Raw genomic sequence first — 15678 nt, 5'->3', positions numbered from 1 at the left:
CAATTGAATATAAATCAATTGAATAATGAAGGAAACATATTAGATTTATGTTCAAAAATTAGCAAAGGAAAAACGCTGAACTCTCTAATTAAAGTAAATGCGAGCATTCTTTGATACGATAATATGCCATCCCATAATCTAATATAAGTGGATGTACTTAAGAGTATATTTCATACAATAACGTTATTTCATTTTTTTCACGTACCATTACTATACATAATGTTGGTACACGTTACACGTAGCTGCGCTAAATCCCTATATTAACTTCTCATGATTTTTCCCGCGTTGGTTATGATGCTTTACAAAAGAAGATTCCCTATGCTTTCAGCCAATGAAAAAACAGAAAATGTATAGTCATACAATAAAGCTAGTCATTGAAAGTGCTTCAGGTTCGGTTGCATGATCGAGTGCATTTTGGATGTACAAATTGAATAATCTACTCGGTTAAAGGGTGCATCTTAAATAGATATCTATGTACTCTTGTTGATAAAAAGGATTCTAGACAAATTAATTTAATTATTCATTCTTTAGATACACGCTATATTATTAAATATCTGATCTACACGCTAAATTGAAATCAGAAAATATACTCTAGCTTCCTAATGAACCTAAAAGCAGAAAATAATTTCAGTTTATCCGTTTATAAACATGAAATAAAATGTATTTGAAAAACTATTACTTTTATCCATATGACGAGGTGTGTCTCTTTTTTCTCTGAAATTCAATATGATCATACGCCAAGCCCTACTGGAAATAACAGTAAATTGTTAGATATCTGATATTAATTAAATTGTTTTGATAAAGAGCTTACGCGGCACGTGTGTAACAAAAGTAAAGTAAATTTATTCTGTATTGTGATCCATATTTCTGACGTCAAACTGTCATTTAAACAATGGGTAGTTTTACACCAACCTGTTAAAGTGTTTTCCCTTCCAATTAGTCCATTCAGCTCAATAGTTCTTTGAACGACTTGATTACTAGTATTGTATATTATTGAAAAAGCATTGAACCCGGGTTCAGATATATAAATTTACGGAAGCTAAGAACCGTGTCAGTTGATAGAGCTGTCTTTGAGTGCTGTTTTTTTTTAATTTTCGGTTGTATTTATTGAACTTATTTTTTAAATGGAAGTCTTAGACTACATTTTTATAAGTCTGTTCCTGAGACAAAACTGCATGTTAATAGATATAAAAACATTTCAAAAGTCAATTAGTTTAATCAGATGTAATTTTGTCTCGCCTCGGCGAAATCGCCTAGGCGATACGTAGGATGCGAAAAAAATCCGAGCAATGCAAATACTATAGCAGTCAATGACGTAATTTTTGTCCAATGAAAAAGAAAATCAAGTATGAAAAAAATCTAGAAAATGATAACAAAACTATTTACCGGTCGATAGTCTTTGGAACTATTGACTGGCAAGAAGTCTGAAATGATTAAGGAATGATATAGCACACTGAATGTTTCATTCTTTTTATACAGAAAAAAAATACTGAGATATAATTTCAAATTACTATTCCATTTATTGTTAGCTCTGGATGCTTTGGATAGAAATGTATGATGATAGTTTGCTTAAATTTCTATACATGCGAATTTCTAGGGAATCATAAGATTGTTCTTATATCAAACCTGAATTCATACATAGTCATATATTTAACCATAAAAGCGAACAATACTAGAATAAATAGAGTTAATCCAACATTTTAAACAACCGACTTGCATTGGAGAAAAATAGTGCAATTTGAATATAGATTTCCCAGAAGAAACATTAAGTTGATTTGTTTTGTTCACTATGAGTGATATCATATATAAGTAAACTTAACTCTACACGAATTTATCCATCACGTTTTTAGGATTAGTGTTTTAATCTGTAGTTAAATGTTGGAAATCTTACCAATCTGATTCTTGGTATATCTATTATACTTGTCGGCCATTCATTGATTTTATTTGATTTTAGAATAAAGTATTGTTGCTGTTGAAGTGTTTTAATTGAGTTATGTACCTTTGTTGACTGATTCCACTCATTCTGTACCGATTGATTACACCCGTTTGAGCATCGTCGTCATGTCCACTTCCATTTATGATTTTGAGGCCACAAGGTCACTAGGTCAGCATTCTAGGTCTTAGAAATGTTTAAAAGTGGACTTATACTGCTTGAGAAACCTTGAGTGAATAATGTCCCATGTAGAGAAAACCATCTATTTTGATTTTGGAATGTTTATTACGTTTCGTCTCAGGGTTACTCTAGTTACAAATATATTTAAATCGTGGGAACATTTTTAGTTTGGTGACATCATTACGTACGTATGCAATTTCTACAAAAATTTTGGCGAATAGTTCGTTTTGTCCCCTTTTTACAGAAGAATTAATCATTTCGAGAACACAACGTAACTGTAAGGTCAAGGTACATTTTAATAGACAGAACTAATTCTTAAAATTTTACAGCCTCAATCAGGCAAATACTTTTACATATATTCGCCTATAACTATGGTACAGTGTATTTGGCTTGTGATACAACTCATTGTCTTGCAACTAGGACCTCAAATTGACATTTCAGTAAAATTTGTATTTTTTCAAATAAAATTGCCCTTGAAAAAAACCCACTAAGCCTTATGATACTTGGCCTATGGGTAGATCAACTTTATGCATTATACAAACACCTTTACCAATAATCATGGTGTAATAATTGACTTATACATGCATGCATGTGTATATAGATAAGTTAATAATTACTCATAACATCGTTATTAATATCGCTATAATTATTAATTACCTACACAAATAAACAATATCTGTGCATACCTAATATTAGTAAGGTCATTCGACAAAACCATATCATAATAATAATAATGAACATCACTTTGGAATACAGAGGCAACAGAGCAGAGGATGGCAATTTCATTATTATTATTTTCATTTCATTGATTAATTATAATGTATTTAAAAATGTTGATAACCACAAAAGCCGTAACATGGAACAACTTAGAAAATCTCTTTCCTTCTCATTCGAAAACGTGTTCCGCCGTCATTTGCAGGAATGAAATGTTAACCTTTTTGTAACATGTAGTATCAATCAACCTTTGTTTTATAGATTTATAGAATTAAAATATTGTTGGTTATTTACCCGAAAATGTGGCAAAAGAGTTCAAAACATAAATCTGATTAAGAGGATCATTATGGCATCACAATGTATTGCAATGATTCTTAAGCATATACAACGCATTGATGATGATGATTGATGGCTGCTTAACGTCCAGCGGCATATTAATATGCATATTCAGGACGAGAACATGTTAATGTAATATAAATATTAGGAGCCTGTTCTTCAGTGGTTGTCGTTTGTTGGTGTGGTTGATAGGTTTTTCTCGTTTCTGGTTTTGTATATAGATTAGACCGCTGGTTTTTCCCGTTTGAATGAACCCTTTATAGCTCGCTGTTCGGTGTGAGCCAAGGCTCCTTGTTGAAGGCCGTACTTTGACCTATAATTGTTAACTTTATATACATTTTAACTTGGATGGAGAGGTGTCTCATTGGCACTCATACCACATCTTCTTATTTATATTAACTCTGCTTTGTACTAAACCGACACGCTGAGCCGGATCTTAACGTGCTAGTTCACAAGGTAACAGTCCGCAGGAAGACATGTTACCTTACTCGGACACTTTATTCTTACTCTTTAATGCCGCGTGCTTAGCGGAGAAGCAGCAAATACCAAGTCTTTGGTTTGACCCCGCCGGGGTTCGAACCCACGAACTCCGGCACTCGAGGCGAACACGCTACCACGAGAGTAACGCATTGACATATACTTTTTATACTGTACTTTGATAACTGATAAAATCAAAGATATTTAAGCTCTAATAGTAAAAAAAATAAACTATGCTCGCTTGTAATTAAGTTAAACAACCACTTTTATAATGATTTTATTAAAATATGGAATTATTTGGTGTGCAAAACCGACGTTGTGTCGGCCTTAACATGCACCTAAAAGCACATACTGGAAGATGTGCAGAGCTTGTCATTCTAAATAAACTATAACGTATATGCAATATTGCATAATTGCATTTTTCGTTATTGTTAAATTTTCAACGTAATCGTAGTCAGTGCTTTCAATTTGATAATAAACTTTATGATTACATTCTAAATTAATGTATTTATGAAATTCACGATTTTAATTTTACTAATGCGTTTTTTATTGCAGTTTTGTAGTTTTTTAATCTTTTTTTTTATTTAATGGATAGAATCTAATACAATTTATCAAAGTTTGTTGTGTATATCCTCTCATAATTAATTTATCGATGGTACAAATGTACGTTTACAATATAACAATTAAGAGTAAGATTACGTTCCTTATCATCTGCAGTTTTTAATGTTTATAATGTAGACAAATTACACTTATGAAACTTTATATATTTTCAGACAAGTTCACCCAAAGATACTAAATAAATTGCTATAAGAGGAAGAGCGTATACCATTTGGAAATCGTTTATTTTTATATCATAAAAACAAATCAAGGCGTTAATGAGAAGTATCGTCAATATTACGATTCTCATTGAAAACACTTGCTGGCTTGTATTGATTGGTTGATAAAATTATATATGATATTTGAATATGTCTGTAATACCAGTGGCACAAGCCAATGAGAAAGGGCGTATCGATTCAACAGAACATCTGCTCCGAGAGGTTCCTGTTGCATTCGCAGATCCAAACGAACGAAATGTCAAGCTCACTAAAGCAGTACGGATCTCCGATGACAAAAATGAAAATGACATGGAATCACTCAACAACCACAAAATCTCTGATGAATTGAAAATAAGACAGCCTATTATTGATGGAAAGATTAATAGAGCTTATACATCGCCAGATATTGAATTGCAAAGCTATAATATTAATGAAGATGTAAATAGCAATTGTAGTGATAAAGGTGTGATTGAACGGAGTCAGTCACAGAGCATGTCGGCAGTTTCGAACTCACGCCTGCAATCAGATCGACTTTTGCATTCGGATGACGAGGAGAAAACATATACAACAGAAGATGGCGTCAAAATTGAGGACAATAAAACAAAAGAATCAGCTCTTTCAAGCATTGGAGCGGACTACATGCGTGTTAATGGTGCCATCGGATCTTTTCGGCAACTCCAGAAACCTCAATCTATGCAGTCTTTGCCTACATCCTCTAAAATGAGCTACACGAACGAGGATAGCGGAATAGCACCTCTTGTCGTGGGCGGTGAAGGTACTAAGTATGGCATGGATGACAAGCAAAACAAAGAAAAACAAAAACCCAATGTTGGTTATAGACTTGGAAAAAGGAAAACTTTGTATGAAAAAAGACGGAAAATTTCAGATTATTGTCTAGTGTTTGGGATTTCAGGAATTGTCTTAATGATTGTGGAAACGGAATTAACAATGGCAAAGGTTTATGATAAGGTAAGAAAAAAAATGCATGTCATATGTTTTCAATTAATTACACACGTCTAAATATGTTTGCAAGAGCTACGCACATATCATGTGTAGGCATACAACATCATTAACTTTTCACATAGTGTAATTAAGCAGTTCATTTAGTAATAAGACAGCAGCATAAAATGTAAAGAAAGTTTGGTCGTTAGTGTATATCAACTGTGTACAGTAAATTTCCACTTTTCTAGAATCTAATTTCGAGGGCAAAACAAAGCAGGTTTCATTCTTATTAAATCGCACAGATGTTAGTTTGTTGCGTTTAGTTTGCACCCATTATGCAATTAAACAAATACAGCCTGTATTTAATGTGTCCCAAATGTGTTTGGCAATAATCATTTAATTTTGCTATATTTTTTTCATCAATACATAAAATTATATTTGTGGTAGGAGTATTTTGTTTACATCTTTGACATATGGAGGATATTTTTGTCATCTTTCCAACAATCCATTTTAGAAAAATCGATTGTCTTGATGAAGCAAACAATATAAAATGATGTCATAATATAGTTTCAATTTATTAAGCGTTATTCAGTCCCATAATCAGAATAGACGTGTCGCAATTTGTCATTATCAAGGGAGAATGGTGGTCTCCTGGTATTATTAGAGTTTAATGAGATTGATAATCGGGCCAAAAAGGTAAAATTAGAACTTAGATCCCTGAAGCATAACTTTTTAGTAATCACCAGTTTCATCATCAAACCACTTTAATTATTTAAAATGTCAAAACCTTCAAGAAAAGCGTATTAAAATTTACAGAGCGTGGTCTAGTTGCTGTGGATTATTTTCAGATGACATTTCCCTCAAAATAAAAATTTGATTGACTTACGCATTAATGAATTGAAATAGCAAAAGCAATTTTGTCATTATTGATTTTGATAAAGTGCCCAGAAATCTGCAAATGACATGTACAATGTATCAGAGTGAAATTAACATTTCAGAGTGATAGCGATGATATTTCCAAAAGTTCACCGAACACACACACGTCTCGGATTAATGGGTTGAAACTAATAAGCTATTTTTTTTAGCAGATCGAAAACGCGATAAACAAACATAATACTGATCGCGGTACTGTCCTCCTATGTGTACTTTTAATTAGTATAATATTGATATAACAATAAAGAAGGGCAATAATAATAATTCTGACCTCATTATATTGATAAATAAACAATAAAAGTTCGATCTGCTGAAGAATTCAATATTTTCAAGATATGGCTATTGAAGAAAACGTCACTGCTTATTGACAAACTCAAACAAATATGGTGACAAGTCAGCTTTCAACTTATTAGTTGTCAGTTATGTGTGAAAAAAACTGTGAACAGGTGGTAAATTATCTCAATTAAAGAAAATCGCTCACACGTACTTCCATTTTCAAAAATGAAGTTACGTACAGATTGATTAACAAATTATGAGGGTCTGGATTGGGGGATGGGGCTCTTCATATCTGTAGTTTTTTATTTTTAGGTCATTTCTATATTCTTTATTTGTTTGTCCATTATTCTCTACTGTTGATACTTTAGAACGCAATTATTCTCTATTCTTTATTTTTTGACAATTATTCTCTATTAACTATTTTTGCACATAAATCTGTCTTCTGAAAACACCCTTTTCAGACACTCAATAATGCGTCGCACATGACTTTGGATTTTACTGAACTACAATGCTCAACAAATGTCGCTTTAACAAATTTTTTTAATGTATCGTTTCTTTCCAAGTGTTGGTGTTAAAACAGTAAAAGCTTTAAGTGACAGCTCTAAAAGTACTATTTCAGTGGTGTCAAGTTTTGTTACAATTATGACTGTCAGTTGTGATACATACTGTGACAGATTAGTCACGTTAGTCTAGAATATTATCTTTTTCAGATGAAAATCCATGGCAATCATATAATATACAGGAATCCCTTAAAGCAAACACCAAAACTATTCCGGTGTTACTAGCGCCTATCTCACTAATGATATTTTATGACAAACTGGCAATGGCTTTCAGAGATACATGGAAGATTACACAAAAACAATATAACTAATGAATAAGTAATATATTATTTTTTAGGTAGTTTAAGTAATTTTTGAAAATCGCATCGTGACAATGTCTAATTTTACATCTCTAATCACATTTGAATTCCTAAGAGTACAATAAGAAATAGTGAAACCTGATACCATACGTCCACAATACCCAGGGTAAGGAACTTGTTGGCATTTTCATTTAGTATATATTTCTTGTGGTTATGCTTCATATCAAGGTTATAATAATATTTTTTTCAGAGTCCTATTTTGAAGGAAAAACCGTTACAGTAATTATTCGATCTCTTTGTACCAGCATAATTAAAAAAAGTCATATCATTTTTGTTTTGTTTTGTTCGTTGTTATTTGAAGGGGATGGTATCTGGACTGGGCATGCGATCAGAGGGAAGGCATTTTAACGCGCTGGAAAACGTTCACTTTTCAATTTTTGAACATTTGTAGAAAATAAATGTATAGTTTATTATTTATTACTCAATCTTCAGGTGAAATGAAAAAATAATGAATTAGCTTTTCAGGCTGGGGTTCCGATAATTAAGTTTTGTGTGGTTTTAAACATCGGATGTGTGTGTATGATTTTCACGGTAATATTGTTCGAGATAAACAACTTTATATTTTAACTTTTGAAACTATGTAATAAGTTAAACGGTAATTATCATTCATCAATCAGTTTTAAAAAATCTGTCAGTCTTAAACTGCACAGGATTTTCTTATAATGAGATTTGAAAACAATTTTTAACAATGTTTAGATTTAATCAAAACGCGGGCTGCAAAACAGAAATGTATTATACAGTACTCTTGACATCGCGGGAAAAAACATGCGAGGGAGGAAAGTTAATAATATTAACAGACTGATATAAATTGGCAGCGTGCTATTTATAGACTGATAAAATAGAATGCATCTTATCTCTGTTAACCTGTTTGAACAAAGACGTTGTCTTACTCTAATCACAAATTCCGATCAGCGTAGCTTGCATGGAAAAAAAAGACAAAACTGAGTAATCTCAGTGAGTAATGCATTCTGGGTAATTACGTGCACTATGTACAGAGTGTATTTTAATCCACGTCAAGCAGAATTTCTACTTCTTAGTCTTTCTTTTCTATAGAAAGTGTGCTTTCTGAAATATGTGTGAATAATTCTTTTTTAATGATATCTGAGTCAGTTACCATGCATCACCGTCTGTCTGTTTTGTTCCATCTCTAACAGAACTTGAAAACGCCCCTAAACATATGTTTACAATGGCAATTTTCATGACGTTTAATTTGTTATTAGCCCATTAATACGGGTTCGTGGACACCATATTCGTTGTCTACGAATATTGTATGCACGAACCTAATAATGGGCTAAAAACAAATGAAACGTCATGGAATTTTGCCATTGTTAACATAAGTTTTGGGGCATTTTCAAGTGAATTACAATCATGTAAAAAATTCGGATCATCATGATATTTTATGTTAGATAGTAATTTGGTCCAGTTGGAAAAAGTCACAAATTAGTATCTCTGATGTTGTCAAACGGAATTATAGATCCCCTTAACATAAAAATTTCCGTATTATGAGAAAAAAAAATAGATCGTATCTGAATTTACGGGCTTAATAGACAACATTACCAAAAATTGTAATGTGATATCCCGTTTTTGATAAGAATTATACAGATACAACCAAACTTGAAAACCTATGAAAGAACTAATTAAAAATTTAAAGTAATTTATGGTAAAGAAATCCCGGACTTAATGGACTTAATAATTTACCATACTTATCACTTGAATTGAAGCAAATTTCCGTTTACCACACAATACATGAAGTATTCACGAAGGAAAATAACGGTTTACCATTAAAGGTCAAACAGATTATTTGCCTATAATACAATATTTATTTTTTTTATAGTTAATCAGCGTTGGAGGAACATTAAGAGCCCAGACATAATGCATGGCGATTTGAATCACAAGTTACACATTTTCAGCCATTAAAACACTGCGAGTTTCTATTCTGTTCGCGTGATTGGACTGTTCTATTCCCATTTTGTATATAACGTTCAAAGTCCCTATCTTTCAGTAATTGTTTTGAGCTGCACAATTTTTATTCCGTGCGTGATTCGATACTGGGTAATGTGTTATGAGTGTTCAAATAAAATCTTGACAATCTTGAAATCTTGCAATCTTAACTTCACCTGGTTTGCATTTTCATTGAAGGAGTATCCCAAAGCATCTACATTATATTAGATATCAAACACATTTGTAACCTCCTTGCCCAAATTAACAATTGACATTAATCGTACCCAAAATAGTTTTTACACCATAAATGGCACCATGTGTATTATGTAACACAATTGTGTTCCATACGATAATCATCAGGAAGTAACTACATACAGCAAAACCGAGACGATTACATGTAACCTTTAGACACTTAATAACAATCTGTACGAATATTATTGACATATATCCTGCAGCCACTAAATGACCATGTCTACTGTGAAATAACATGTATCCGTCAGGGGTTAATTGCATAGTTTGACAATTAACCACAGACTAGTATTACTCCACAACCAGACTACTACGTAACCGGCCTACAGCTATGGACCGTTTGTATGGACCACTAGACTATATAAGATCTCTCATTTTGGACTTCAGGACACAATTCGATCACACCAGAATTCGTCAGATCTCGGCCAGTGTCTCAGTGAAAAACATTTATTTGAACTTTTAATCGCTCTTTGAATACTTGTAAATTAAGCAATAAATTCTAATTGACAAGTATTAGTTAACTTAATTGACTTCGTTACAAGTCGTAAAATTGATGCCGTTTAGACCAGGATCGACTTGGATTGGCTAAAACAACGCAAAGGAATATAAAACGTAAGAACTAAGTTACTTTCATTTTTTTCTTTATGGACAATCAAGATATTTCTATGTCAGTGCAAAAAGTAGAAATGGCTTTTCAAGGGATGGCACACATGTTAAGTACAGTTTTTAATTTTAAAGGGAGTGAGGCCGTATATTTAAAAGGCTTAAAATCAGAAGTTTGTTCACGAGCTGTGGTTCGCACGAAATTTTTTATCAGTATTTTTAGATATTGTACGTCAATTTAAGAATTATGAATACACATATTCTTAAAACAATTGAAGATATTTTTTTTTAGTTATTTTTATATGCAGTTATTTAATAGATAGGATACGTTATATATAATAAGTATGATTCTTAAAAATAAAACTTTTTTTTTTAAAGTTTGAAGAAGCTAGTTTTTCGTTTAGAGTAAATATGTAATAAAAAAAAGTAAAATGTCTGATACTATAGCATTTTTTCGTATTTATGGTTTTTGATCATATATATTATGGGTTGTTTTCTTGAAGATACATTCAATTATTCTAGAAAATATATATCTTACGTAAAATTAGTAGAGCACCGGTATATATGAAGGTTGATTTAGAACCTTTGGTAGATGAAGTTAAGGGTACATTGTGGGTTCATATGTTTGCGATGTTATAGCCATTGACGATTATGGTTTACGCAGTTGGGTAGTGTGTATGCACATTTGTTTAGAGAAAACAAATAGTCTATAATTTTAGATTCCAACCCCTTCTTCGGATGATTAACATTAGTGATGTTAAGTAATTAAATGGTGCAAGTTGTTTTATGGTGTTAGATTACGCCTTATTTACGTAATGTTAATAGATAAAGAGAAGTATCTTCAGAAAATAGCACATTAAAGATAAATGTTGATATGTTTTGCCCTAAGGGATTTACAGTATTTTTGTGGTAGATTGATATTTGTAAAAAATGAGAGACACATGAACTTCATGACTAATGACAAAATTTAAGTGAAATAGATAATTGATATTAAAGGAAAACTAGCATTAAAATAAAATAGATTTTTTTTAAAAACAATTATGAGGATAATTATCAGAAATTAAAATAAGAATAAGAAAATAATTAATTTAGTAGTAAAACAAAAAATGAGTCTAAACAATGGGTTTTGTTCATAAATAAGCATAGAACAAACTTTAAATTGTTTTGGTTTTTAAGAAGTAAGTCAAGTTTTAAAAAAAAATAGAATGAATAAAATCTCAACATATATACATTCAGTTATAATGAAATGTATAAAAAAGATAGGCAGTAGGTCGTTGATGTTTTAAAGCAAATTAAAATGATATATATAAAAAAGAAAGGAAAGATTATGATGAAGAAACTATAAACTTGTTATGGAAAAATGTAATAGATTAAGGAGAAAGGCATTTTTTTTTTTCGCAACAAGGTGTTGTTGTCAAATAGGAAACATAGAGTCAGTTACAAATTGCGCAAGACGTTGTTAAATTTTATCAATGTAATCTTAAATATTTTTAAGAGTGATGAGAATAAATTTGTGGACTATATTTAGCATTAAAATTAATTAATGAGAAACTAAAGTTAAAGACGTAAAAGTATTACAATTGGTAACAAAATAACACATAATTTTTAGTATTTTCTATACGTAGGTGTAGGGGTTATATAAAATGAACAAATTGAACTTATTTGATTGTAAATTTGTAAATATGTTTCTTATGTTTTGTGTAAATAAACAAAACTTTGTTTTTATTATGTAGGATTCTCAAAATTGTAGAAGTGGTATACGACAGTTTTTTTTCCTCTTTTGTTTTTTGTTTTAACCAGATAATTCGATATTTAAGAGAACGTATTGATTTTACCTAGAAATTGTTTTATTAAAATTTGCTAGGCTTGAATAACCCAGTGAACTAAAGGCGATTGAACAAACGATTGATAAATAAAAAAGTAGTAAACAATATTTAGTTTTTCCAAATTGAGATAAGTTTATCAGTGGGGTTTAGGTGCGATCTTCATTGGAATAGCCATATTTTTGTACTGTTAATTTGTTCAGAATATATCTTGGTTGGCCAAAAAGAAAAGTGTGAGTTTTGGTTCTAATGCCACGAACAATGGGTACAAAATGGTGTCTACGTGATTGGTTGGGACAGATGTTACTGATTCCAGAGAGATGTCTTTCTCTGCGCCATTGATCAAGGACGAAACTTAACCGAAGGCCGATGTTAACAGCCTCTGAAGAAGGATGAACCAACCAGCTAGATGCGTCAACTACTTCGTAATGGAGATGATGATGATGACCGACACGTGTACAAAGATGTGTGCCCTTTCCAGCAGTTGATGAACAATATTCTATAATGGTGACGGGAAACAGTATGCACAATATAAACCCAAATATTGAACTTATGATTCGAATGAACTATGTGTAAATATATCCAGCTATTGGACTTGATGAATGTGATGAACTTATTATATCATGATATTGGACTTATAGAACTTTATAAACTTTAGATATGTGGTGATGGTTACCGGAAACCTTACAATAAACTATATTAGAATAACCTACAGGAAGAAAAATACCGTATTTTATTGAACTTTCGTTCTATTTTGGATGGAAGGCATTATGTAACACAATTGTGTTCCATACGTTAATCATCAGGAAGTAACTAAATACAGCAAATCAGAAACGATTACATGTAACCTTCAGACACTTAATAACAATCTGTACGAATATTATAGACCTATACCCTGCAGCCAATAAATGACCATGTCTACTGTGAAATAACATGTATCCGTCAGGGGTTAATTGCATAGTTTGACAATTAACCACAGACTAGTATTACTCCACAACCAGACTACTACGCAACCTGCCAACAGCTATGGGCCATTGTGTAACGATGGATGACCCCCACTGAACTATATAAGATCCAGCTTTGGACTCGAATGAGATAGATTTGTACAGATAGATTCCGACAGGAGACTCCTCCAAGGTCTCCCCCCTTGTGGGTAGGCTGGAATTAATTCACTAACCATCGGAATTACTCAGTCAGGACCGAACAGTTATACCACTATACGATCAGGTGTCCGTGTGACGATAAGAACATTCGAACAATTCAACTTTAAAGACAGTTTGTGAACAATCGAACATTTGAACTTTGGAATCTTTCTTGACTTTATAATTACATAATAAAATTATTTATCCACTTACTGACTTCGTTACATATTACAGTTATTTTCAGACTTTCAAAATGACGTTTTGACTCAAATTGCTTAATTTTGAATACACATAAACCCTTAGTATGCACCACAATTATCAAATGCTAGGAATTAAATTTCGGAAAATGTCCAGCAATATAACTTCCGTGACCTTTTTTTGGCTGCCTGCACAAAAGTTTTTATAATATGGATAATTGTTACATCGTTTATATTGACCATACTGTTAGAATGAAACATATATTTTTTATAAGCTAATTGGATTATTCATAATTACGGTAACGACAAAAGCCCACGTTTTCTCAACATGTTGTGCGTACATTTCAACCGAAATGACATTCCCGAACCAATACTATAGTGCAGTTAATATTTACAATGCATAAAATCATTAAGTTTTACAAATACTGCAGTTGTAACTCATAAACTGAATAAAGAACGTATTCTCAGGTTTCCTGACATACACACAAGCGCATGTGGAATTTCAGCACATAATTTGAAACTCAAAGTCTATCGGTCATATATATTGTCGGAAATAGCAAATGAAAGAGTATAAAGACGTTCAAGATCTCTCATTGTGATGCAACATCTAGCCAGAGATTGTTAACTAGGGAATAAAAAAATCAATGTATCGATCATGTTGTAATGCGCCACTTTTCGATTCAGCATTTTCTAAGCCAAAAGAGAGAGCGTTAGAGCGTTTGATCTCTCTCATGACCATAAAAAGTTACTAATTGCAGCTTGCCGGTTTTAACTTGTGAATGTCAATGCATATTTGACATTTATATTAAAATAGTATTGACATTTAAAGCAATGGTGTTAAGTACTCGAGCTTTGTGGTATTTCTGTTATAAAAAAATGACAGTATCCTGTTGTTTTTTTTATCACTATAGGTTAATAGCTTTATCTGTTAAAAACAGAAATTTAAGCATTGGATATCTGACATTTTCGCCTCGAAGATTTCAACATAGATGAGTGAGCAGCCATATATGGTAGACACGTAGAGACCAGATGAGTACCGAAAGGATTGAAATGTCATAGTATTATCAAAAGAGATGTGTGGTATTCGTTAATGATACAGCAACTGAACGACAAAAATACCCAAAGACATCTAGAGGCCACATATACATGCAGTGTTCAATAGTTGACAAGTGTGTATACAATATGCATATGAACACCGACAGGGTTAAACTATTTCTATGAGCACGTCACTCGTATAAAAGAATTGCTCACAGTTATGAAAGCAAAGTCAGTTTCATAATTTGTCATGTCGACGCCTTTTATAGCAGACTATATGGTATGGGTTTTGTTATTGTTGAAGGCCGTATAATGACCTATAATAGTTGCTTATATTCTTGTCATTGACATGGATAGTTGTCTTTTTTACCTCCATACCACTTTTCCTTCTATTTATATCTAGTTTAGGACTTAATATGTCAATAATAGAAAACATGACATCCTTGTTGTGTATTGATACCTACAATAAGTTTACATATGGGTCAAGATGCGCACCAAGTCTAAAATAATATCCTTATACATCTTTTCTTTATTCCCAAGACTGATAGTTATTTTACATTGTATTTATAGAATGGTTTATGAAAATCAAAATTTGTATTCAGCAATCTTTAAAGCATAAAATATGTTGTTAACCTTCAAGTTAACTAGTTTAAAAGGTTGTTGAACTGTACTTCAAAAGTCATTCATACAACTTGGAATTTTAAAGATTTCCTGTAATTTAATTTACACCTGTAAATCAAAGATGCACAATAAAAAAAACTAGCGATGTGTTTACAGAACTTGCAAAAAATGCACAAAAATCAATAAACTGTTTTGCTATTTCCTTGACTTAGAATATTTAATAGGATATTTTCCAGATATTTCTATGTAAGACAAAAAAACGCATCGATCAAACGAACAGCAGATGACAAATCAAAGGAAAACTGCATAGTTTAATAACTTTATTGGAAAAAGACATTAATTGCATTGCACAATCGTAAAGTTCACATACCAATCTAAACGAATCTTTCCGTTTGTAACCTTTGTATAAATATAAACAGGTTTTATAATGGCTAATTATATAGATAATAAAAAAAACATTGCCTCTCAATTAAAATTAAAAGGGATTACTACAAAAAGACTGCATATTATCGATAACTTTAACACAAACGTAATTATACCGT

General features: G+C 31.8%; 1 protein-coding gene across 3 annotated transcripts in view; it reads left to right on the top strand.

The window, feature by feature from the left end:
• The window catches only part of LOC127733071 (small conductance calcium-activated potassium channel protein 2-like), a 106972-nt gene that overhangs the window by 34646 nt on the left and 56648 nt on the right, over nucleotides 1-15678 (top strand). For all 3 annotated transcript variants that reach the window (XM_052242346.1, XM_052242348.1, XM_052242345.1), the window contains exon 3: nucleotides 4414-5424. In XM_052242346.1, coding sequence (XP_052098306.1) covers nucleotides 4606-5424 — 819 coding nt within the window. In that variant the 5' untranslated portion in view covers nucleotides 4414-4605. The remainder of the gene's footprint in view (nucleotides 1-4413; nucleotides 5425-15678) is intronic.

Source organism: Mytilus californianus, unplaced genomic scaffold, assembly GCF_021869535.1.
Source record: "Mytilus californianus isolate M0D057914Y unplaced genomic scaffold, xbMytCali1.0.p SCAF_3, whole genome shotgun sequence".
NCBI lineage: Eukaryota > Metazoa > Mollusca > Bivalvia > Mytilida > Mytilidae > Mytilus > Mytilus californianus.
This window is presented reverse-complemented; position numbering and strand designations above follow the sequence as displayed.